Genomic DNA, 26,334 nt, shown 5'->3' with positions numbered 1-26,334 from the left:
CAAATATCTTTTAGTTCTCCTGCTATGATGATGCTATTGGTCACCTTAATTAAGCAACTTATGGTCATCAATTACATTAAATTGACTGGATCAACAAACAAACCTTTCGACACATTAATTAAATTTACATGGTTTTATAAATATGCATTCTAATCCATTGTTCAAATAGCAAAAATCAAAGTCTAAATGTTCAAGTGGCCAAATTATTATAATTAAGTTAAGAAAAATTGTTCAGTGGCTACAATTTGCCTAGTCATTCAGAACAAAGTAGCAAACTTCTTAATGGTTTTTGACTTCTAAAAAGTCACTAACAAATGCATCCAAGTGAGAATGAGAAGATCCACCTTCAGTAATCGCTTGATGGCACATATTTTTTAGTTCTCTTGCTCTTTTCCAAGTCTTTTTTCTCTCGCAGTTTTCAAGCTCCATAAACCTTTGTACGAGTTCTAATATATCTTCTTTTGTCACCAATATTTCACTTCCCACCTGTGCTCTCTTCACCCTCCACCCAATCTTCCAGTCTTCCACAATTTGCCTACTGTTAGGAACTTGATCCAAAAATAAGGGGAAAGAAAGTATAGGAATGCCTGCATAAACAGCTTCTTGAGTAGAATTCCATCCGCAATGGGACCAAAACCCCCCTATAGAAGGATGGCACAACACTCTCAATTGGTCACACCAAGGCACTACTAACCCTGTATCACCACAACTCTCTTTCAGCCGAGAAGCTTCTCCACGAGCCACCCACAAGAACCGAACACCACTATTACGAAGCGCAGCTGCAAATTCATCCATTTGGGTGTCTGTGAGCACAAAGAAACTTCCCAATGAAATATACAAGATAGAGCCTGCAGACTGGGAATCCAACCATTTTAGATACTCAGGGTTGTTGTCACTAGTTGTAGTTATAAAGGAACTATGTTCAAGTTCAAATTCCATGTAACGTATGGCAGGGCCAATAGGGTACACAGGGAAATGAAATATTGCTTTCAAAGTGTCGAAGGCTTGAGGTTCAAGCTCATAAACAGAATTGATTAGAAGATACTGTGCTTCGGACCCCTTTGAAATTGATTCCATGACCATTTCCATTCTCCGTGGGTCGTTTTCATGAAACACTGTTCATAAGTCTTCTAGATGGTTTGAAGAAATTCCCAATATGTTATCCACACGCTCTTCTCCTTGATCTATCACACCAAATTAAGCAAATATGCACCAATAGCAAATCAATTGTTTGCACTACATATATATAGGTTGGCTTAGTGAAAAAACAAAGAGTGGTTAGTTACGAAAACTTGAAATAGAATTGAGGTTGCTCCCACTTGCATATTTATATATGACGAAAAACTCAGTATCACAGACTGAATAATAGTGAATACAAGTCAACAATCACGGCTACACAAGACTGAGTAACATTGAATACAAGTCAACAATCACGGCTACACACGGAAAAGAAAATATCTAAGAAACTGAGAGAAAGCGTGAGAAAGGGAGAGAAAGTCAAAGGAAGAAGAAGAGAGAGAGAGAAAAGATGAATCTAGAAAATTGCGCCTAATCCAACATCCCTTTAAACAGAACCAAACGCACCGTTTTACTTAAAACAAAAACAAGCCTCAGTAAACCAAAACGTTGCGTTTGGATAAATGAAACGGCGCGTTTACTATTCTTCTTCTTCATGTTTGGGCTTCTTCTTCGTAGACACAGTGGGCTTGGGCTTCTTCTTCACATACGCAGGATTGTGCTCAACAATATATACATTATACATATATTCTAATTTACCAAATGTTTGTATGTTTATAGAGTGCTGGTAAAATCAATTTAATAACTCAATGGTGGGTGTAAACTAGCTTACTATTAGTCTAGTAGCGAACCCTGATTTTTGATAGTTATACTTTCAAGGCTTTATTTTACCAACAAATGAAATTCAAAGGATACATATTTTCAGTACTTCCATTTTCACATGCGTATAATAGATTATAGAACAGCATTCAATATCCCCCACTAATGGGATTGATGAACTCAACTGAACGATCTCATCAAGTCAATATCCCCCACTGATGGGATTGATGAACTCAACTAAACGATCTCATCAAAACCAACGAGGCCGTCCTCTGAGACGAGCTAACCACATGTCCATATCTCTGACGAGAGTAACGAAGCCATTCAATCCAGCCAATAATGTCTCGAGTGGTTACAAGACCAGCTGTACAAACTGTTGGAAGCCTCATTAAGGCCCACGAAGTTACCCACATCATCCATCGACAGCTTCGAGTAGTTGAGTAACGCCTTTCTGCACCACTTCGTCGGAGGACAATGCCCGAAGAGACTAGCAGACTACCTGCTCACCATCAGGCAAGGGGAGAAAGAACCCCTGAGGTTGTGCGTGAAACGCTTCACTCGGGAAACTCTAGAGGTAGACGAAGCTAACGATAAGGTATAATTGACGACCTTTAAAGCTGGATTGAAATCCAGAGAGTTTGTAGTTTCACTTGCGAAGAATCCTTCTAAGACGGTGGCAAAGATGCTCCTAAAAGCATAGAAGTACATGAATGCTGAGGATGCACTAGCCACCATAAAAGACGTGGAGAAGACAGGAGACAAGGGAAAGAGGGAGGACAATCGTAGAGGACGAAAAAGGGAGTGTCCAGATCGTCAAACTAGTGACAGGAGTAAAAGGAAAGACGAAAATACTCCACAAATGGTAAGGTTCACTCCATTATTTATGCTTGTTGACAAAATTTTAGCGTAGATCAAGGATGAGCACTACCTCAAATGGCCAAGGCCATTACATTCGTCACCACACGTGCATGACAAAAAGAAATACTACCGATTCCACAAAGATCACGGCCACAATATTGAGGATTGTAGGGACCTAAAGGAGCAGATAAAGGAACTTATATGAAAGGGGAAACTGCAAAAATATGTGAAAAAAGGGGAATCCAATAGATTTAGGGACAACAACAAGAACCAATGCGAATCTTCGCCAAGGGACAAGGATCACACATCCCAACGTATGCCGAGTGTGATCGGGGAGATAAAGATGATCGCAGGTGGCCCATCCACAGGTGGGTTGTTCAAGTCCCTTAGGAAGGCATGCCAGAGACAGGTAAACAGCGTCCACAGGATGCCCCCATTTAAGCAAAGATAGACAGACCGAGACATGTCGTTCTCAAAAGAAGATGCTATAGAAGTGAAGCAGCCTCATGACGACCCCCTGGTCATAATGCTCACAATAGAAGGATTCAATACCAGAAGAATCCTCGTGGACAATGGCAACTTCGCTGACATCATCTACCTGTCCGCTTTCCAGCAGTTAAAGCTAGATCTGGGAAGGCTGCGACCATTTGACTCCCCCCTCGTCAGCTTCAGTGGAGACAAGGTATATCCCAAAGGCATAGTGACATTGATGGTAACAATAGGGACTTACCCGAGGCAGCTAACCCGTCAGTTAGACTTCTTAGTAGTAGACTACCCCTCGTCTTACAATGTGATTATCAGGAGGCCCACACTCAACTATTGGAAATCAGCCACGTCCACCTATTGCCTGAAGGCAAAATTCCCAATGGAGAATGATGTTGGCGAAGTAAGAGGAGATCAGGTCCTGGCCAGGGAATGCTACCAGGCCATGTTAGCTACAAAAGAAAACCATACATGGATGATCGAGAAGAAAGAGGAAGATAAAGTGGAAGCCCTGGAGACAGTGGAGCTGGTCGAAGGTGAGACAGCAAAGATGACCAGAATAAGGATGACACTAAGTCCCGAGATGAGGACGAGACTCGTCCAGTTCCTTAAAGAGAACTTGGATGTCTTTGCATGGAGTCACGAGGACATGCCGGGTATATCCCCAAAAGTCATCCAACATAAGCTAAGTGTGGACCCAGAGATGAAGCCCGTCCAGCAAAAACGACGAGTCTTTGCTCCAGAACGGAACCAAGCAGTCACGAATGAGGTTAACAACTTCTTATCGGTAGGCTTTATTCGGGAGGTTTACTATCCAAATTGGCTTGCTAACGTCGTCCTAGTGAAGAAAGCGGATGGGAAATGTAGAATGTGCTTGGACTTCATGGACCTGAACAAAACTTGCCCAAAAGATAGTTTCCCTCTACCAAGGATAGACCAGCTGGTGGATTCTATAGCTAAGCATAGGTTAGTGACGTTCATAGACGCCTTTTCAAGATACAACCAGATTAAAATGGCTGAAGAGGATCAGGAGAAAACCGCTTTCATCACGAGTCAAAGGCTCTATTGCTATAAGGTAATGCCCTTCAGACTGAAAAATGCAGGAGCAACCTACCAGAGGTTAGTGAACAAAATGTTCAACAAGCAGATGGAGAGAAATATGGAAGTGTACGTGGATGACATGCTCATCTAGAGCAAGGAGGAGTCTGCCCATCTAGGCGACCTCAACGAAACATTTGCCACACTCAGACAATACCAGATGAAGTTAAACCCCAGCAAGTGCGCCTTTAGAGTAGCCGCGAGGAAGTTCCTGGGATTCATGGTGTCCCAAAGGGGGGATAGAAGACAACCCGGAGAAGGTACGAGCCATACTCGATATGGCATCACCCAATACTATCAAAGAAGTCCAGAAGCTCACAAGAAGGATAGTAGCACTCAACAGGTTCGTCTCTAAAGTAACGGACAAATGCTTGCCCTTCTTCAAGACACTGAAGCAAGCTTTTGCCTGGACTGACGAATGCGAGGCAGCGTTTCAAGAACTCAAGCGCTACCTAAACAATCCACCCCTCCTAAGTCCGTCCAAGGAAGGAGAAAACCTATATTTGTATCTGGTAGTATCAGCCACAGCTGTGAGCGCAGCTTTGATTCAAAAAGAGGACAAGAAACAACTCCCAGTTTACTATATTAGTCAAGCTTTCCAAGTAATAGAAGCCAGGTATCCCAGGATCGAAAAGATTGCATTTGAACTAATAGTAGCTTCGCGTAAGCTACGACCGTACTTTCAGGTGAACCCCATCTTGGTAATGACAGACCAACCCACCAGGAAGTCCATGAACAAGCCCGAGGCAGCTGGGAGAATGGCCCAATGGGAAATCGAGCTTAGCCAATTCGACATCGAGTACCACCCCAGGACTACCATTAAGGCACAAGCTCTAGTGGACTTCATCGCCGAGTTCACCCTTCCAGACGAAGATAGCCTCACTGACGAGATAGAATAGAGGACGATACAGACCGATGGTTCGTCAACCCAATAAAGGAAGGGAGTAGGGGTCGTCATCACCACCCCAGACGGAGAAATGCTTAAATACGGAGTTCAACTAAAATTCCTGACCACTAATAATGAGGCCTAGTACGAAGGAATACTGACGGGGCTAAGAGTTGGGAAAGCACTGGGAGCTAAAAACCTGCTCCTCCAGAGTGATTCGAAGCTGGTAATAGGGCAAATAAAGGAGGAATATGAAGCGAAGGAGGATAGAATTCAAAAATACCTCAGGCTGACGAAGCACTTAACACAAGGGTTCGATAGAGTGGAGTTCGAGAAGATCCCAATAAGCCAGAACATGATAGCAGACGAGATCACAAAACTGGCCTCGTTAGAAGAAAGATCAACGAGTATGGGCTTAGACATGGAAATCCAGAAACACCCAAGCATCGAGGAAGTCTCTACATTTGCAATCCAGAGCACAAATAACTGGATAACACCGATCATATCCTTCCTTCAAGACAGACACCTCCCACAGGACGTCGAGAAGGCCAGGAAGGTTAGGAAGAGAATAGCCAGATTCACGATCCTAAATGACACCCTGTATAAGAGAGGCTTTTCTATGCCTTACTTGAAATGCATCGACGTAGAGAAAGCCAAGTATATCCTGGAAGAGATCCATGAAGGGGTTTGCGGTAACCATGCAGGCCCTAAATCCTTGGTAAGTAAGGTTATCGGAACAGGTTACTTTTGGCCTACCATGCAGGTGGACGCAATGGAACTCGTCAAGAGGTGTGACAAGTGCCAGAAATTTGGGAATGTCCAATGCCTTCCGACCGAGAGACTGACGACGATAGCCTCCCCTTGGCCATTTGCACAATAGGGAATCGACATCGTCGACCCGTTGCCCTAAGGAAAAGGACAGGTAAAGTTTCTGCTAGTAGCTATTGACTACTTCACAAAATGGGTCAAAGCAGAGGCACTAGCAACCATCACCGAAGTAAGAATCCAGAGCTTCGTGTGGAAGAACATAATTTGCAGGTTCGGGATCCCACAGATGATCATATCAAATAATGGGCGGCAGTTCGACAGCTAAAGTTTCAGGGACTTCTGTTCAAGTCTAGGGATCAAAAACCAGTTCTCATCCCTGAGACATCCACAGGTAAACGGACAAATATAGGTGACTAACCGGATGCTACTCAAGATTATCAAAGCCAAATTGGACGTCGCAAAAGGGACCTGGCCAGAAGAATTTCCCAATGTCTTGTGGGCATACAAGACTACGACAAGAACCCCAACAGGAGAAACCCCCTTCAGACTCACCTATGGCACCGAGGCAGTAATCCCGGTCGAGGTGGAAATAACCAACATCAGGCGAGAGATGTTCCACAAGGAGAGTAACAATGATCAGCTACGAATAAACCTGGACTGTCTGGACGAAGTCAAAGAGAAAGCTTCTAACAAGACGACAAAATACCAGCAGAAGATGGCCGAGTACTATAACAAAAGGGTAAAGCTCAGACAACTCTACATAGGGGATCTCGTCCTGCGCAAAGTCACCCCAGCAACCAAGAACCCTGCCCAAGGAAAACTCGACCCCACATGGGAAGGACCCTACAGGGTCATCCATTACTCCCGGCAAGGCAGCTATCACCTGGAGACCATAGACGAACAGAGACTTCCATGACCATGGAACATTGAGCACTTGAAGAAGTACCACCAACAGATGTAACAGACGATTGTACTCATTCTTTAAAGCAATAAAAGAACTATTCAGCCTATGTTTTAATGCGAACAAATATAAAATTGCTAATTGACAAGATTCTGCCTAGACGAATGTAAGTTACTGACGAAACAAAAAATGACAAGATCCCTTAAATGGGTGTAAGCCAAACATAAAATTGGCTAAGTAACAAGATTCCGCCTAGACGGATGTAAGTTACTAACGAAGCCAAAAATGACAAGATTCCTTAAATGGGTGTAAGTCAAACATAATATTGGCTAGGTGACAAGATTCCGCCTAGACAGATGTAAGTTACTGACAAAGCCAAAAATGACAAGATCCCTTAAATGGGTGCAAGTCAAACATAAAATTAACTAAGTAACAAGATCCCGCCCAAGCGGATGTAAGTTACTGACGAAGCCAAAAATGACAAGATCCCTTAAATAGGTGCAAGTCAAACATAAAATTGGCTAAGTAATAAGATTTCACCTAGATGGATGTAAGTTACTAACACAGCCAAAAATGACGAATGGGTGTAAGTCATAAAATTGGCTAAGTAAAACTCCACCTAAACAAATGTGAGTTACCAACGAGACGATATTCCTTTGACGAGTACAAGCCTCAACAAAAATTTCAACCAAGTACCAACAGTGCAAACTACCAACGAAGAAGAAGCAAAGCAAACAGAGACGAGAATGTAAACAAGTGAATGAAGAATCACAAACGTAAGTAAAGGCCTAAAGACAGCGGGCAACCAGCATTGTGTTATCATTATAAACCCATAAACACTAGGTGAGGTTGTTCTCAAATTAGAATATTGTTCTCAAAATAGAATTAAAAAGCCCAAAACACACTGAGCACTTAAAAAAAAAAAGAGAAAGAAAGATTACAAAGGAAAAATAACAGGTTCAGGCACTGGCAGCAGTGTCACCACCGATAGGAGCACTCTTAGGAGCATCATGCTCAGAAGCCGAGGACTGGGAGGCTTCGTCAATTGCCATCTCTTTATCCACCTCTTCCAAATCCAAATTTTATAGATCTACCCCAGTGGGATGCTTGTCGAAGTACCTTCTCAGAAGCTCAAACCCTTGAAATACCAACTGAAGAGTACTGTGTTGTACTCGTCAGTCTACTAGAAAGCCTCAACAGCCTTACCAGCCAAAAGTTGTTCATCTTTTTCCAGAGTCAGCTGCCACTCGGCTCTGAGGTCGTCGCTTAAGGTCTTGGCTTTTTCCTTAGAGGTGTTGGCCTCTTCCATAGCAATAATCAGGTCCTTCTTCAGCTTGGAGTTCTTCGCCTCCAGAGCCTCCATCCTGGACATCAGAGACGCGACCTTGGCTTCCTGAGTGAGGTACTCCGTAATGATGTGAAGGCTCTCCCCCAGCACCTAAAAAGAAAATTGAAGCCTTCATGACAAAGAAAAGAAAAAGAAAAGACTAAAGTTGCATAAGCATGTTACCTGAACGAGTTTGTGGACATGCCGGGTCATAACCTCATTAGAAGGCACACCCAAGAAAACCTTCTGGTCCTCAGTAGTGATGACCTCGTGCACCCTTTCCATTAAAAGTTCAACATCGTCCCAAACACTAGACGAACGGGAACTAGCCTTCTCCTTCTTTTTGTCAGCCACGCGTGGCCTCTTAGAGATAAGAGTAGGAATCTCTTCAACCGAAGTGGCTGGAGAGGTTGTCCTCACCGTCTCAGTACCCAGGACAATTGGAGCCACTTAGACACCTGGAGTAATGGGGCCCTTCCCTGTAACGCGCACTGTCCTCTTCCCGAGAGTGGACAGTGGCTCATTCTTTTTCGTCCTCATTTTCGCGTACATGTCTTAGTTAAACTTAGTCGTCATTCCCGTAAGAGGAGAACACTTGTAATATATATATATATATATATATATATGTATGTATGTATATCCAAGAAGATCAACACGGACGAGCTTAGCACTTACTCTTTTTCTCCTCAATCTCGATATTGTGTAGAACAAAGGTAGACGGGTTGGGACTAAGGCAATAGAAGGCGAGAGTCTATGGGTCCACAAGATAGTCCCAATCCTCAATCATCTTTGCGTATTCAATTGCCTTCTCAACACGTTCCTTGTGCCTGCTTTTAAGCTTGGGTCTTCTCTTAACTGCACAAAACAATGAGCAAAAGAGTTAGTGACGATAAAATAAACACAACGAAAATCAATGGACGAGAAGAAATAATGACACACCTAAGCATGGGGTTCCCCACCAACGGAGCAACCTTGGGAGATCACCCCAAACCTTGTTGGAGGGGGTCTCAAAGTCATCCCCGGATACAAAAAAGAACTGGGACTTCCAATACCTAAAGGACGAAGGTAGACCTCTGACGATCCTAGTCCTCCTCTCCCAGGGCACCAACTCATAATACCCGTGCTCCTTGGACTCCTTTAAACGGTATAAGTAGATGAGCTCATCTACCTTAATCATGTCCCCATCTGTAGCGGCCAGCCATATCCCCATACAACTGACCACTATCCTCCATGAATTGGGCATAAGTTGCCCAAGAGCAATACCAAAGCGATCTAACAACTCCATAAGAAATGGATGGATGGGGAACCTCAACCCACACAAGAAGGCAGCCTCGTAAAAGCATACCTCCTCAGGAAAGAAATGGCAAGCCCGTTCCTCCTCTCCGGGTAAACGAACCCTAACCCTCTCCAAGAACTGAAACCTATCCTTAAACCTACCAAGTGTCTCGCCGTCCAGCCCAAACACCTCCTCAAGGGCGTGAAAAGCCCTAACCTCTCGAGGGGTAGAGACAGCGGTATCTCCCCCCACTAGGTCGTCGTTAGAAGACAACCCAGTCTCAAGCTCACTGGATCTTACTTCAAACATTCTCTTCTTCTCCTTTACTACCAAACCCCCAAACCAATTGACTGATTGGCTAAGCATAAGGAACAACTCACCCAATACAACACCTAACCCACAACCCTCAAAAACAAAATTCCCAACCGAAGGGAGAAAAGCACGGGAAGTATCTAAGGAAGCCCCCAAACGAGCAAACAAAAAGGAAACTAAGGGGCATACTACCTTAACCTCAGAACTACTGACCGTGAAAACCAGAAAAAACACATAGAGGGAAAGAGATGAATGCTAAATCCCCAAAAAACCAAGAACAAACGCCAAAAAAGAAGAGAAAGAAAAAACCAAAAGTTTATCACAACAGAAAAGAAAAGAAGCAAGAAAGAGGGAGAAAAGCGTACCTCAAAAAGGGAAATGTAGGAAGCTCAACCACGCCACGCACCAGCTTGGAGAAGAATTGCAGAGAAAGGTTGGAGAAGAATATACTCAGAGCAATGATTGGGAGTTTGGGAAAAGTGAAAGGGAAAGTGAGAAGAGGAGAAGTTTAAAAACCAAGGCTCAAAAAACTGAAATTCAGCGGGAAACCCAAGAGTCATACAAATTGGAGCATTAACTCCACTGATCAGAACGTGTCACATGGCCACAACGCGTGTGGCGCCGCCACTACGCATTTAATGTGGAACGAAATCCCAAGAGTCATGTACAGCCCAAGGACCTTTCATCTTCTATGATCGTCATAACATGTCACGAAGACCACAGAATTTGGGGGCAGTTGATGGGACTGACGAACTCAACTAAACGATCTCATCAAGACCAACGAGGCCGTCCTCTGAGACAAGCTAACCACATGTCCATATCTTTGACGAGAGTAACAAAGCCATTCAATGCAACCAATAATGTCCCGAACGGTTACAAGACCAGCTATATAGACCGTTGGAAGTCTTATTAAAAATCACATTATTAAGAATGAGGTGTTACCAAGAGAGGCATTAAAACCACATTAACAACCACAACGGCTAGGGGCTGTGGAAACATATATAAAGCCCTCATAGCAACAATACAAGGTACATAGACACACTTAAAAGTACTACTAGTTATTCTGACACTCTGTTATTTCCTAAAAGCTTTTTTATACTAAATTTGGCATCGGAGACGTTGTGGTAGGCATCGCACCGGTGACCACCTTAAGGGAGCTATCTTACCATTTTCACGATGACACAAACGAAGACTCGGCTCCATTTGGACGCACTTACAACAATTGGCGAATCTGCACTTCATCACCCACCTTCAATTTTAGGGGCATTTGGTACTAAATTAAATTGTGAGAGAATTCCATTGCACACAACATTGATGAATTAAAATTTATTTGTTTTGCATTTTGTTTTTGGTTTTTTAGTTTTGTAACGAGGTTCCATTTTCACCACAAACAGAACCAAAGAGGGAAGGATGGACAGATGTGGAAGGTTCCATAGATATATATAACACGTAGCAGACCATGAGGCTGTCAAATCGTGTCCAGGAACAAATTTGATATTCAAAGAACATATAAAAAAAATATCCAAATAAAGAGGAACACCAAAAACAAAAAGATAAGACAAGCTCAAATGTCATTGTAACAGAAGCATTAATAATATATTCAGTTGTATATAAAAATAATAATAATAATAATTGTAGGGGGAGCGGTTCTGGGGCTCAGGCCCAACAGGCAGGTGATTCTGGCCCAAAACTCCCTCAACAATGAATTTGTAGAGAGTAGGTAACAGAACTAGGTCTTGGACAGAGGAAACGTAATTATGACCAAGCCATGCAACCCGTTGGACGTATGGATATTCCTTCAAACTTTTTGAGTAACGGTCCCTGAGGCTGTTTCTTCTACTTCTATCTCCTTTCTCTTTTCTATCCTTTTCTTCTTCCTGCTTGCGATCCCCTTTCTATGGGGATTTCCTTCTCTTATATAGCATCCTTCCTAAGATCATGACCCTACACTTGTCAACCATCTAACCCTCTACTTGAGTGCCTGTCCCATAGGTCATCCTTCCTCTTTTCTATGAGTTGCACTGGCCAAGATGATTCTGCGTTCATGTCCCTTCCACATTAATGCGGCTGGAAAAGTAATTCCTTGGCATTTAATGCGGCAGTTGTGGTTGCCCCCCTTCCTGAACGTCACGCACTATTCCTTCGTATTGGGTGACCTTTCGCCAGGTATGGAGTGCGCATTGAACACTCACTTGGCGAGTCCGAGGAGGTACTCCTCCTCGGACGCCCCTAAGCAGGCCCGGCCCATCATGGTTGGGATGGGATATCCTACGCCCATGCCTTTTCTTCTTATCGTGGCTGGGCTTGGTACATGCACTAGGGCCCAACATCAGCTGACAGATTTTACCCCCCACAATAGCCCCTCAAAATGCCGGCCTTTTCTGGGTCCGAGGAGAAAAGGCGGGATTTTGATGCTCACTAGACGGCTCGTGGTGAATCACTGCTTCACACGTGTAGGGGGGGAAGGCACGCCTTTACGTGCCTCATTAATGCTGTGGGCAGTTAATGGCCCAGGGGAAAGTAACCGCAGCTTTCGAGGCTTTACACTCGCCCAATCCAACGGTTGGAGGCAGGATCTACGGTGGACAGCGCTTCACGTGCCTTAGATGCGAGTACGTCTGTTCAACTTCTACCGAGTATAATAGGCTTTAAGGGCGTTCGTCCCTCACTTTTGACGAGCATTCCAATATTCAGAACTTCTCAGAGCTTATTCCTTCAGTCCGTTCTTACTTCCGCTGCCATTCTCTTGAAAACTCCTTCGAGCCTCTTACCCGTAAGTGCGCGCTTCTTCTCCATTATTCTTCATTAATCGTACTGCCTTCAAGTTGTTTTTAGGATTAGAGGGGATGGGTAGGCTTGAGAAAATGGTAGATTCTCCGGCCGGTATGGCGGGCTTCAGGGCGAAGTGTCGTATCCCACCTGAGGTAGGTTTAGAGTACTGTCATCTGGAGGACATTTTGCTCAAACGGAGAACAGGAGAAGTCGCAATTCCAATGATAGCCTTCGTGGAAGGAGGAATGACTATTCCAATGGGGAGAATAACTAGGGATTACCTACGTGGTCATAGGTTGGCCCCCCATCAATGCACCGCTAATCTGTTCCGGATCCTGGGGTGTGTCGAAACCCTGAACGATCAGATGAACCTCGGCCTCTCATGGCATGACGTGGTTCATCTTTATGAATGCCATAAGCTCGGCGACACATACTATCTAAAGTCTAGGACTGACGAAGTGAGGTTGATATCCTGCCTTCCGAAGTCTAGCAAAGGCTTGAAGGACGACCATTTGATCGTCTCCGGGCCATGGTATGACGGCCCTCACTGTCCGACTAGGGCGGGAAAGCCAGGTGGGGTGTCGTAGAACTAGATTCCGTGGGGAGGACTTTGGTTTCAAGCTTCTCCCCCTCTTTTTTTTTTTTTTTAAACTTGCTGGTTTGATTGCATGTCTCCTCGGACTAACATAAATCTTTTAACGGCCTTTGCAGACAAGGGACGAACCACTCCTCGGCTGAGCCTAGTCAATATCCCGGCCCTAAATTACCTCTTGAGGTCCGAGATTTTTGTTAGCGAGGACGGACAACTACGGTCGGCTCCTTTGATTTTGGATTACACTCCGCTCACTCGAGCCCAGGTAGAAGCCGGATAAGCTATAAGGGCCGGTAGTCCAAGATTAGCACGGATTGACGTGTCCATACCAGGGTTCCTCGCTGATACAGACCTGCCTCCTATTCAGTTACCTCCCCAACGTGTCTTTCCCCCAGTAGTTATCCCAGAGGAGGAGGTCGGCTCTTCACATTCATCCTTAGAGGATCAGATAGACCAGTTCCAATTTACTGAGGAAGGGGAGGCTTCGGTCAGAGTAGTAGAGATCTCCGACTCTAACGCTGATTTAGACCGTGCCTCAGCGACTCCTGGTACTGGTTTGGTCATCGCACAACCTGATCTCAGCGAGGACACAGAAGAAGAAGAAGGAATGGACCTCCAGCCGAGGACTGGCCTCAGGGGTCTTCTATCCAACAGGTCCAAAGGGCAGACCTCCAAGGAAGTCTCGAAAGGACAAACCGTCCCCAAAGCCCCCGCTCCTCCTCCCCCTCCCTCGTCAGGTGCGGCGCTGAAACCTATGCCCAACCTAAGGCGAAAAAGGCCTGTATAAGAGACGGAGGAGGGAGAGGTTGCCCGTGAGAAAGCCGGGCCTAAAAAGAAGGGCAAGGAAACGAAAGAGCCCCGAGAGAAAAGAACCAGGTCCACTAAAAGCTGAGATGAGGCGGCCACTCTGAGGGGACCACGAACATGGTCTCCTCGGATCGAGCTAGACGGCGCTCCAATCCTCTGGGATGCGACCCTATGGGAGTCCCAGCGAGAGCAAGCTTCGTTCATGGCCGAGGCGCTGCAGCAGCCTCTTCTCTTGCCCCGTGATATGGAAGGCCTTAGGAAGATTCGTCAGCCAGAACTTTTCATGTCACTGAAGAGGGACATGGCTGTGGTAAGTGGAATCTTCTATCTTGTCTCTGTGTTGAGAACCTTCTTATTGTCTTATCTTGGTATCGTCTTCATTTCCGTCTGAGCGCAGGTCACTCAACAAATTTATGTTGCCGAGGAGTGGGCCAAGAAGGCCCGTGAGGATATGCATAGGGAGGCTCAGTCCCGTGCTGCGGCTAAGAGGGTCGCCGGCGATTTCAAGCGAGATCTTGATCGTCAGGATAATGAGCTAAAAGAGGTGAAAAAGGCCACCGCGAGTACAGAGGCTGGCTTGAAGAATGCCGAAAAGCAAGCCGATGAACTGCGCAAGCAGCTCCGTCACTCTGAGGAAAGACTGTCAGCGGAACAGCATGCGGTTTCGGAGCTTAAGGCTGAGCTTGCAAGGGCCAAGGAGGAAGCTCGCTTGTCCAGGGAGGTTGCCGAGAAGGCTGTGGCGGCTTCGTATGAACGTGGAGTTCACGATACTGAGGAGAGACTGGCCGAGGAAGTTGCCACCGTCTGCAGGGAATACGTCACCTCAACCTGGGGGTTGGCCATGGATCGGGCAGCCGTCCCCGCAGATTCTGATCTCAGGAAAGATGAGAACATCTTTTTCCCTGCGGAAATACGTGAGATTCCTAGCGAGGCCACCTCCACTGAGCTTCTTCCAGCAGATTCCTCCATTCCCGAGACCGGGGGCACAGAGCAAGCTACGCAGGGCCAGTCACCCGAGGACAGTCTTCGCATCAGCGAGATCCTTGCCCAGGCCCAGGAGATCGCCCCGGAGAACCCAGTAACGGATGATCAGCCTGCCCCGTCTCAGGGCCCTTAGGGACGTGGAATAGGAACTAGTCTGTTTTGCTTTTTGTACTTCATTTTGTTTGATCTTCGCTAATATTCCAGAACTGAGTTACTTTGAACATTATATGACAACAGTTCTTTCATTACACATATCGCTGCTTTATTCTATTTTGTTTTCATCATGAATGGATATTGGTTTTGCCTTTTTACTACTGAAAGTCAAGCAATAATGAATGAATACGTTAGAATGGTGACGCTTTGTAATTGGGCAAAAACGATTACAATGCTGACTTCTCCCAAGTCCGTGGCTAAGAATCCGCGCAGGACTTGGGCTCCCTTTAACGCCTTTGAGAATCATAAACGGTTAACACTTGCTGAGAATTATTGCGTGGTTAATTTCCCCCAAGTCTGTGGTCCGAGGAGCCATGCAGGACTTGGGTTCTGTTTAACACTTTTTGAGATTGTTGCGTGGTTAATTTCCCCCAAGTCTGTGGTCTGAGGAGCCATGCAGGACTTGGGTTCTGTTTAACACTTTTGAGAATCATAAACGGCTAACACTTACTGAGAATTGTTGCATGGTTAATTTCCCCCAAGTCTGTGGTCCGAGGAGCCATGCAGGACTTGGGTTCTGTTTAACACTTACTGAGATTGTTGCGTGGTTAATTTCCCCCAAGTCTGTGGTCCGAGGAGCCATGCAGGACTTGGGTTCTGTTTAACACTTACTGAGATTGTTGCGTGGTTAATTTCCCCCAAGTCTGTGGTTCGAGGAGCCATGCAGGACTTGGGTTCTGTTTAACACTTACTGAGAATGGTTGCGTGGTTAATTTCCCCCAAGTCTGTGGTCCGAGGAGCCATGCAGGACTTGGGTTCTGTTTAACACTTACTGAGAATGGTTGCGTGGTTAATTTCCCCCAAGTCTGTGGTTCGAGGAGCCATGCAGGACTTGGGTTCTGTTTAACACTTACTGAGATTGTTGCGTGGTTAATTTCCCCCAAGTCTGTGGTTCGAGGAGCCATGCAGGACTTGGGTTCTGTTTAACACTTACTGAGAATGGTTGCGTGGTTAATTTCCCCCAAGTCTGTGGTCCGAGGAGCCATGCAGGACTTGGGTTCTGTTTAACACTTACTGAGATTGTTGCGTGGTTAATTTCCCCCAAGTCTGTGGTTCGAGGAGCCATGCAGGACTTGGGTTCTGTTTAACACTTACTGAGAATGGTTGTGTGGTTAATTTCCCCCAAGTCTGTGGTCCGAGGAGCCATGCAAGACTTGGGTTCTGTTTAACACTTACTGAGAATGGTTGCGTGGTTAATTTCCCCCAAGTCTGTGGTCCGAGGAGCCATGCAGGACTTGGGTTCTGTTTAACACTTACTGAGAATGTACAGTAAAACGACGTCAAGTAAAGTATTTTTCATTAATAAAAGTACCTTTTCAGGTTATTTATATTCCATGGACGTGGCACTACACGTTCGTCCAAGTCTTCCAAATAGTACACTCCAATGCCAGCCACAGAGGTGATACGGTATGGACCCTCCCAGTTTGGTCCGAGCTTTCCCCATGCAGGATTCCTCGCGTTGCCCAGGACTTTCCTCAGCACCAGGTCCTCAAGCGTCAAGGGTCTCGACTTCACCTTGGCGTCATAGCCCTGCTTAAGCTTTTGTTGATACTGAGCTAGATGCACCATCGCGCAATCCCTTCTCTCTTCAAGGAGGTCCAGGCTTTTTTCTAGAAGCCCGTTGTTAACAATGGGGTCGAATGTAGCAGTCCTCTGGGAGGGAAAGTTTATCTCTAATGGGATGACGGCCTCGGCCCCGTAGGTCAACGAAAAGGGGGTTTCTCCCGTGGATCGGCGGGGCGTGGTGCGATACGTCCACAAGACATGGGCGAGCTCTTCAACCCACCTCCCTTTCGCGTCGTCCAACCTCCTCTTCAGCCCATTCACTATGGTCTTGTTGATTGCCTCTGCTTGCCCATTACTCTGCGGATAGGCTGGGGTAGAGTACCTGTTGATAATCCCCAGTTCACTGCAATATCTCCTAAAGGCCTTGCTATCAAATTGCAGGCCATTGTCCGAGATTAGGGTGTGTGGGGTACCGAACCGGGTGACGATGTTTTTCCAGACAAACTTCTTGACATCAACATCCCTAATGTTTGCCAGCGCTTCAGCCTCGACCCATTTCGTGAAGTAATCGGTGCCGACGAGAAGAAACTTCTTGTTCCCGGTAGCTTTGGGGAACGGACCTAATATGTCTAGGCCCCATTGTGCGAATGGCCAAGGGCTGGACAATGGGTTAAGTACCCCACCCGGCTGATGTATATTCGGAGTGAACCTCTAGCATTGGTCACACTTCTTCACATATTCCAGAGCCTCCTTATGCATGCTCGGCCACCAGTAACCCAGCGTCATAGCCCTGTGGGAGAGGGACCGGCCCCCCGTATGGCTTCCGCAAATCCCCTCATGCAACTCCTCCAGAATGAGTTCAGTAGCCCCTGGGTGCACACACAGCAAGTATGGCCCTGAGAACGAACGTCTGTAAAGCTTGGAGTCCTCAGACAACCAGAATCGAGGAGCCCTCCTCCTGATTTTGTCGGCCTCGACTTTGTCGTCCGGTAAGGAATCATACTTCAAGAATCGGACAAGAGGGTCCATCCAGCTTGGTCCCTCAACGACGCTATGCACCCGAATACCGTTAGCGTCCTCTTCCGTGGGGCGGCAGAGGTCCTCGACCAAAATAACCCGTGGAAGGGGCTAAGCCGAGGATGTGGCCAGTGTTGCCAGAGAATCGGCGTGGGTATTCCCGCTTCTGGGTATATGTGTTAAATGGAAGTTGTCAAAGTGCGCTTGTAGGCGTTTAGCTCGGGCAAGGTACCGCTGCATTCTTTCATCTTTCGCCTCCAACTCCCCGCTTACTTGCCCCACTATGAGCCTCGAATCCGAGAATATGCTCGCGCATTTCCCACCCAACCTCCGGATCATGGACATCCCCTCCAGCAGTGCCTCGTACTCGGCTTCGTTATTCGTTGCTGTGAATCCCAGTCTCAACGACTTTTCCAAGATTATACCTTCGGGAGAGATTAGAACGAGCCCTACTCCGGAGCCCTTTTGGTTTGCTGCACCATCGATGTATGCTCTCCACTTATCGTGTTCTTGCAGAGAAATCGTGCTGACCAATCTCCTATCGTCACTCGGTGATCCCGACATTTCCACCCCTTCCAAGGTAGGCTCCGCAAATTCAGCTACCAGATCGGCGAGGACTTGACCTTTTATGGCGGTGCGTGGCATGTATCTAATGTCGAAGGCGCTTAAGATGGTTTCCCATTTGGCTATTCTCCCCGTGTAGTCGGCGCTACGGAGGACTGATTTCAATGGAAGTTGGGTCAGTACAACCACTGTATGTGCCTGAAAATAGTGGGGAAGCTTCTTTGTAGCTTGCACGACAGCCAATATTGCCTTTTCGAGGGGGAGGTACCTGGTTTCTGCCTCCTGTAGCGACTTGCTTACGTAATACACAGGCCGCTGCGTGCCGTTGTCCTCTCGGATTAGTACTAGGCTCACCGCATGATCGGCGACTGTGATGTACGCATACAGCACCTCATCGGCCTCAGGTCTGGACATGATCGGAGGTCGGGCGAGGTATTCCTTGAGCTGTTGGAATGCTAAATCACACTCTTCAGTCCACTCGAAACCCTTCCACTTGTGCAATAGGAGGAAAAAGAGTCTGCATCTGTCCGCTGAGCGGGAGATGAAACGGTTTAAGGCTGCTATCATGCCGGTAAGCTTCTAGACATCTTTGGGATTCCGAGGAGGTTGCATACTGTGAATGGCCCTTATTTGGTCAGGGTTAACCTCGATCCCCCGGTGGGTTACCATGTAGCCAAGGAATTTCCCCGATCCCACTCCAAATGAGCACTTGGATGCATTCAGTCGCAGCTTGTACCTTCTCAGAATGTGAAACACCTCGTCAAGGTCCCTGATGTGGTCGGTCACCAACTTACTCTTTACTACCATATCGTCTATATACACCTCGACAATTTTTCCCATCTGTTGCTCAAACATCCTAGTCATCATCCTTTGATAGGTCGACCCGGCATTCTTCAGGCCAAAAGGCATCACCTTATAATGATAGTTGCCAATTGGGGTGACAAAGGCAGTTTTTTCCTGGTCTTCCGTAGCCAAGGATATCTGATGGTAGCCCTGGAAAGCGTCCAAGAAACTCATTCGGGGATGCCCGACAGTTGCGTCGACCAGTCGGTCTATCCGCGGCATTGGGAAAGGATCCTTCGGGCAGGCCTTGTTTAAGTCCGTGAAGTCCACACAGACTCGCCATTTCCCGCTCTTCTTCTTCACCACGACTGTGTTCGCCAACCATTCGGGGTAGAACACTTCCTTTATAGCCCCAGCTCTTTTCAATTTTGCCACTTCTTCCCTTACAGCGTCTGCATGCTCCCTTGACGGGCGCCGAGGAGGCTACTTCTTTGGGATAATAGCCGGATTAACGTTAAGGTGATGGCGTATTAGGTCTGAGTCAACCCCAGGGGCTTCATAAGGATCCCAAGCGAATACGTCCTCATTTCGGCGCAGAAAATTAATTAACGCCGACTTCTCCTGTGCTGGTAGCTCTGAGCCAATCTGGAAAAATCTCTCGGGGTCTGAGCCGACGAGCACTTTCTCCAGCTCTTCACAACTCACCTCCATGGCCGGTCCTTCATTACCCGTAGCTAGGACCGGGGTCCTTGATTGCTATAAGGTATTCCCGGCTGAAGTGGAGGGCCCGTTGCTTAATTGTCGAGCAATTGCAGATACCATGCATTGCCTGGCCATCCCTTGATCCCCCACTATCTCTTTGATTCGGCCCTCGGACGGATATTTCACTTTCTGGTGCAGGGTAGACGACACAGCCCCTAGTGTATGAAGCCATGGCCGTGCCACAATAGCTGTGTAAGGTGAGTATGCGTCCACCACGATGAAGTCCACTTCCACTACTTCTATGTCTGTTTGCACTGGCAACCTAATCATGCCTTTCGGGATAACGATTTTTCCCTCAAAGCTAAGTAGGGGGGAATCGTATGGCGACAGGTCCTCCTGCTTCAAATTCAGCCCCTTATACAAGTCCGGGTACATCACCTCCACGACGCTACCCTGATCAACTAACACCATCTTCACGTCATAACCTCCTATTCTGAGCGTCACGACTAGGGCATCCTCGTGGGGTTGAATAGTTCCCTCCTTGTCCTCCTCCGTGAACCCAATTAACGGCAAGGCCCTCCCTCTAGCACTCCTGGATTCCCTTTCACCTGGCTCTGTCGGGGACTTACCCACTGACATCACTCTGAACGGGCCGGAACCGGTTCTCCCAGGTGCGGCAAGAATGACATTTATCGTGCCTATTGGTGGCCTTAAGGCGCTCTGCCTGGTATCGACATTTGATTGCTCAGGTCGTTGCAACAGATGCCTTAACTTTCCTTCTCGGACAAGTCGATCCAAATAGTTTTTCAGGTTCCTGCATTCGTCAGTGACGTGACCAGGCTCTTGGTGATATGCACAATATAGATTCTGATTGCGTTTTGAGGGGTCGCCTGCCATCCTATTCGGCCATTGAAAAAAGGGTTCGTGCTTTATTTTCTCCATAATCTCGTGTAATGGCTCTCGGAACACAGCGTGGACTACCTGAGCCCCTGTAGATCCCGATTGTTCTGTATAATCTCTTCTCGGCTTATTACTGCTACCGAAGCGGTCCGACCTGAAGTCCCTTCTCTCCTGAGGGACAAACTTCGCCTTTCCCTTCCCGGTTTGCTGGTCCTCTTCGACCCTCTTATACTTGTCTATCATGTCCATAAGTTGCCGCACGCTGGTGGCTGGTTTCCCAGTAAGAGACTTTCTCAAGCCATGCTCTGTCGGCAAGCCCCTTTTAAAGGCACTGATGGCGACATCATCGTGATTTCCTTCTACCTCGTTGTGCATCTCCCAATATCTGTTCGAGTAGGCCTTCAGCGTTTCTCCTTCTCGCATGGACAGGGATAAAAGGGAATCGAGGGGCCGAGGGGCTCTAGTGCTGGTGATGAAGCGGGAGCCAAAAACTTGCGTCAACTGTTTAAAGGAGTCTATGGAGTTTGGTGGGAGGGCATCAAACCATCTCATGGCCAGGGGCCCCAGGCTGGATGGAAACACCTTACACATTAACGCCTCGTCCCTGGAGTGAACGGTCATCCTTTGGTTGAACTGGCTCACGTGCTCCACTGGGTCAGTTCGACCATTGTACAGGGTAAAAGTTGGCTGATTAAACCGCCGAGGGAGCACCGCCCGCTCTATCCTTCGGGTAAACGGCGACTGGGAGATTCGATCCAGGGCCTTGCTCATGGCGTCATTGACCAAGCCTTGGTAAGGTGGGCTTTTGCGACCGCGTTTGTGAGGCCGCTCTTCCTCATAGGAGAACGTCTCACTCGGAGGGGTTCTCGTCCTACGTCGGTATTCATCATCCTCACCGCTGCTAGTATCTGAAATGGGCGAAGGATATTTTTGCTGGGCTTGACGCAGCCTCTTTTTTAAATCCTTAATCTCTTGCTGTAGAGCCCTCCGCTCGTTGTGCTGGTGGGACGCGTGATCTTTCCCTTTCGAGCGACTTCTACTCGTGTGAGAGGTGTTCACACTGCCCTCTCGTTGATTATCTTGGTCCTTTGCCCGTTCAAGGTTTACAAAGTTGTCCTGTCGTTGAGATTCTGCACGTCCAGTTTGGCGCGGACCTGATCCTTCCATCCCTTACTGTTTCACTTGTCGAGACACGAGTTCTCCCTACAGACGGCGCCAATTGTAGGGGGAGCGGTTCTGGGGCTCAGGCCCAACAGGCGGGTGATTCTGGCCCAAAAGTCCCTCAACAATGAATTTGTAGAGAGTAGGTAACAGAACTAGGTCTTGGACAGAGGAAACGTAATTATAACCAAGCCATGCAACCCGTTGGACATATGGATATTCCTTCAAACTTTTTGAGTAACGGTCCCTGAGGCTGTTTCTTCTACTTCTATCTCCTTTCTCTTTTCTATCCTTTTCTTCTTCCTGCTTGCGATCCCCTTTCTATGGGGATTTCCTTCTCTTATATAGCATCCTTCCTAAGATCATGACCCTACACTTGTCAACCATCTAACCCTCTACTTGAGTGCCTGTCCCATAGGTCATCCTTCCTCTTTTCTGTGAGTTGCACTGGCCAAGATGATTCTGCGTTCCTGTCCTTTCCACATTAATGCGGCTGGAAAAGTAGTTCCTTGGCATTTAATGCGGCAGTTGTGGTTGCCCCCCTTCTTGAACGTCACGCACTATTCCTTCGTATTGGGTGACCTTTCGCCAGGTATGGAGTGCGCATTGAACACTCACTTGGCGAGTCCGAGGAGGTACTCCTCCTCGGACGCCCCTAAGCAGGCCCGGCCCATCATGGTTGGGATGGGATATCCTACGCCCATGCCTTTTCTTCTTATCGTGGCTAGGCTTGGTACATGCACTAGGGCCCAACATCAGCTGACAGATTTTACCCCCCACAATAATCTATTCAATAAGGTGTAGATCTATTCTGCCGTTAGTAATTTAATATAGTTCACATTGAATTTTAATCATTTTCGAGTAGTTATATGTTATTTATAGTATATCATTATCATGTGAGTATTAAATGAATATTCTTTTTTTTTTTTTTGAGAGAGTTTCAACTTATGACGTCCGTTCCTAATGATAGCTATTTATCATCAGACTAAGACACCAATCAATTTTTAGTATATGTGGAGATTAAACCCTAGATCTCTTATACAATCTTTAGAGACTTTATCAATTGAATATTCTTAAGATTCAACTTATGATGCCTCAGTTTATTCCTTGCTCTTAGGAAAGTCAACAACTCTATCCTTTATGCTTTCTTTTGTTTTGATTTTTTTTTTTTTATAAAAAAATAAAAAAAAAAAAAAAATTCTATATATGATCACAATTGCAACAACTTTTGTCATAAATTTTTTTTTTTTTTTTTGGACAGAAAAGGTAGATGTCATAAATTATTAAATAGGGCAATTGTATGTAATAGACCATCACTTTCATATGATCTTAATTCTTAATACTTTTTCTCCACTATTTTTAATTGACCACATCAGAATTAAGATAAAAATTTTGATACAAAAATTGTCTCCTAACTCCTACTAATTCAACATTAATAATTATTTTATGAAAAAAAGACATAAATATGTTAGCATAAAAATTATAGCATAGCAAGCAACACTAGTACTAGTGCGCAAACCTGTTAAGTGAAGTGGCAAAAGTTGTGGTTGAGCTTGTGCGAAAACATGATAATGATGTAGGGACGAGAAAAAGAAGCGGACATGGTCCAAAGCGAGGCCAACGGAATATTCCTTCGAATTCCGACCCCGAATGACCACTGCAGCTCAAAGTCAGCAATGATTCTAGCCACCGGCGGCTCAAGCCGATCAAGGAGCTGCTCAAAGGGAGCTTCCATCTTGGTCTTGACAACTTCGTTGAAGCCACCAAAGTCAACAGTTTTTGCACGCTCGATGACTGTAGGGATAGAAGCGAAGCGGATGTTGTCTGGCTTAGGCTCGGAGCCGATGCAGCGTAGCCACTCTTCAGTGACAACGAAGGTGATGAGGAGGTCGTGTTTTCTTGAAGATAATAACTTGCACAAGCTCATCAGGGCGTTGATGTGTCCTTGGCATGGGAAAGGCATCGCCACCACGTGGAGGACAGTGGTTGGTTCGGCACCGGTAGAATCCATAATCGGAAACTGAATGGATCTGATGAAGATTGAAGAAGAAGAAAAAGTCAACAAGTTGACAGGCTGCTGGTATTAAGGCTTAAGACAATACACCTACAATGCTACTTCATGCTAGTATTTAAGCTAGTTAGAGCATTTGCAGCAGTGGAGCTAAAATGCTATAATGCTAAAATTTAGCTCCTCAAACCCAAAAACCTTGCTGCAGCAGTGGAGCTAAATCTAAAAAATTTAGCTCCATTGCTACAGTGCACATCTATAAATAGATGTGCACTGTTCATAACATCTAAAAGAAAAAATATTATTTTATTAAATTCCTCTCTCCTCTTTTATTAAAAAAATATTTTTTCCTTTTTCTTTTTCTTTCTCTCTCTCCGGTGTCTCTTCTTTCTTCCTCTTTCTTCCTCTTCCAGTCCTCCATTTTAATCAAACCGACCTCTCTGCTCAGTCCGTTGCTCCAAAGCCCAACGTCAACCACTCCTCACTACCCAGTGCCGATCGCCGATCGAAGTCCATCCCAGCGCCGACCACTCCTCGCTGCCTAGCGCCGATCGCCGATTGAAGCCCAGCCCAATGTCGACCACTCCTCAGCACCGATCGCTGATCGAAGCCCAGCCCAGCGCCGACCACTCCTCACTGCCCAGCGCCAACCGAGCTCCACCCTCTCTCTGCGAGGCCCAGCGCCGATGTGGGTTTGTGTTTATGTTTTCCGATCTGTTGTGGGCAAGTGGGCTTGTGTTTGTGTTTGTGGCAGTGGGCTTGTGCTCGTTGTGGTTTTTTTTTTTTTTTTTTTTTGCTGCGGACTGCCGGTAGTGGTGGTGGTGGTGGTTGTGTCTGTGGTTGATGGTAGAGGTGGTTGAGGTTGGTGGTGTAATATTTTTTTTGGTAGTGGAATATATTATTTTATTGTAGTAGTTATAATATTTTATTGTAATGTTTATATTATTTTATTATGCTGAAAGCTAAAATAGATCCACTGCTGCAGTATGTGTGTAGGTAAAATAGATAAAGTAACTTTTGGTGGAGCTAAATTGCTAAAAATTTAGCTCCACTGCTGTGGATGCTCTTACTTGTACGAGGAAACTCCGAAATTGTCATTGCACATGTATGAGATTAATTTATTCAAGCTTATACGAGTAAATTGTCCCTGCACAGTGCACATGTATAAGATTAATTTATATATATTATTACTGACGGAGGCACAAAAAAGCTACAATTTTTTTTTCCTTTTTTTTTTTTTATAAATACTATTTTGGTCTTAAAGTTTATCAAATGTTTGTTTTACCTCTCTAAATTTTAAAAAATTCTTTTTTCATCCTTAAAATTTGTAAAAAAAAAAAAAATTAATAATTTATAAACAAAATTAAGGATTAAAAAAAGAACTTTTTTTAGTAGTTTAAAGACGAAAGTACTAAAAAATAACTTTTAATAAATCTTAAGCACTTGGAGTAAAACATTTTAATAGTTTAGGAACTAAAAATAAACTTTTCAATAATTTAGGCACAAAAAATAAACTTTTTAAAATTTAGTGATGAAAAAATTTAGAGACATAAATAATATTTTACTTCTTTTTTTTTTTTTTTTTTTGCAGAAAAAATTTAGGGAATTTTTTCATCACTGAAAATACATTTTGTTGTACGGTGCGCTTTTTATCCCTACATTTTGGCCCGATTCCCATTTTTGTCCTGACATTTTATTTTTACCACATTTAGTCCCTATTTAGAAAAACGCCATCCATTTAAGTCCCAACAGTCAGTGCCCTAATGGAAATATCATATGTGGTAAACGGCGAATTAAAATATTATTTTCTCTCTCTTACATGTCACTACTCCTCCTGCCAAATCACCTTCCTGCCTTAATTTCTTGCACGTGAGCCTCACGTGACACAATCACACATGCAACCCACGCGTGTGACAAACAAAACCCCAAATGTTCTAGTGTTAAATCCTAATTTCAGAAAATACGCTCACTATCACTGTCATCCTCAGCCACACTCCTTACTCAAATTTGATGAAACCTTAGATCGAACCTTACATTGATAAAGAACTTGTTCCTCTGAAAACTCATATCGACCCACATTGAAGCAAAATACCCAAAAGAAGCGAAATACCCACATTGATCTAAAGACAAACGTGAAAAAAGACCCTTTATCCTAAAGGTATGTTCTCTCTCTTGATCTATTTATAGCTGTAAGTGGACCACAATGATAAAATAAGTTTGACTATTTTGTTTTGGAATTTGTATAATATTGTTTGTCTTTTTTGTTTGTTGCTTTTTATGTTTCTGATGATTCCTTTCCGTGGTCCATGTGTTCCCCTATTCCCATGTGTTCCCTTCCCTTGCTCCCATGTGTTCTCCTGTTCTCGTGGTTGGTTATATTAGTTTATTAATTTAAACATTAGTTTATCAGTTGAAAAGTGTTTTGCTATATTGTATATTAAATAGTTTATTCTTAGTTTATTAATTTAAAAAATAGTATATAAGTTGAAAAGTGTTTGGATGTACTGTATATTAATTAGTTTATTAATTTAAAAATTACTTTATCAGTTGAAAAGTGTTTGGTTATATATTATATGCAGG

General features: G+C 45.2%; 1 protein-coding gene and 1 pseudogene across 2 annotated transcripts; both read right to left on the bottom strand.

Moving 5' to 3' along the window:
* Positions 1–183: 183 nt before the first annotated feature.
* On the bottom strand, positions 184–23,881 carry LOC126689507 (UDP-glycosyltransferase 87A1-like; annotated as a pseudogene).
* On the bottom strand, positions 7,624–11,372 carry LOC126689516 (uncharacterized). 2 transcript variants are annotated; one of them, XR_007644542.1, is made up of 3 exons: positions 9,097–11,372; positions 8,341–9,012; positions 7,624–8,268 (listed from the first exon to the last, which is right to left on the bottom strand). XR_007644542.1 is itself a non-coding variant. In XM_050384761.1 (2 exons), the coding sequence occupies exons 1-2, from the start codon at positions 8,440–8,442 to the stop codon at positions 8,014–8,016; spliced, it is 357 nt and encodes a 118-aa protein (XP_050240718.1). In that variant the 5' UTR covers positions 8,443–8,763; the 3' UTR covers positions 7,624–8,013. The 2 variants fall into 2 exon arrangements, 1 of the variants encoding a protein (XP_050240718.1); XM_050384761.1 differs by lacking the exon at positions 9,097–11,372 and having other exon boundaries at positions 8,341–8,763.
* Positions 23,882–26,334: the final 2,453 nt, after the last annotated feature.

This window comes from Quercus robur, chromosome 1 (genome assembly GCF_932294415.1).
Source record: "Quercus robur chromosome 1, dhQueRobu3.1, whole genome shotgun sequence".
Classification (NCBI taxonomy): domain Eukaryota; kingdom Viridiplantae; phylum Streptophyta; class Magnoliopsida; order Fagales; family Fagaceae; genus Quercus; species Quercus robur.
This window is presented reverse-complemented; position numbering and strand designations above follow the sequence as displayed.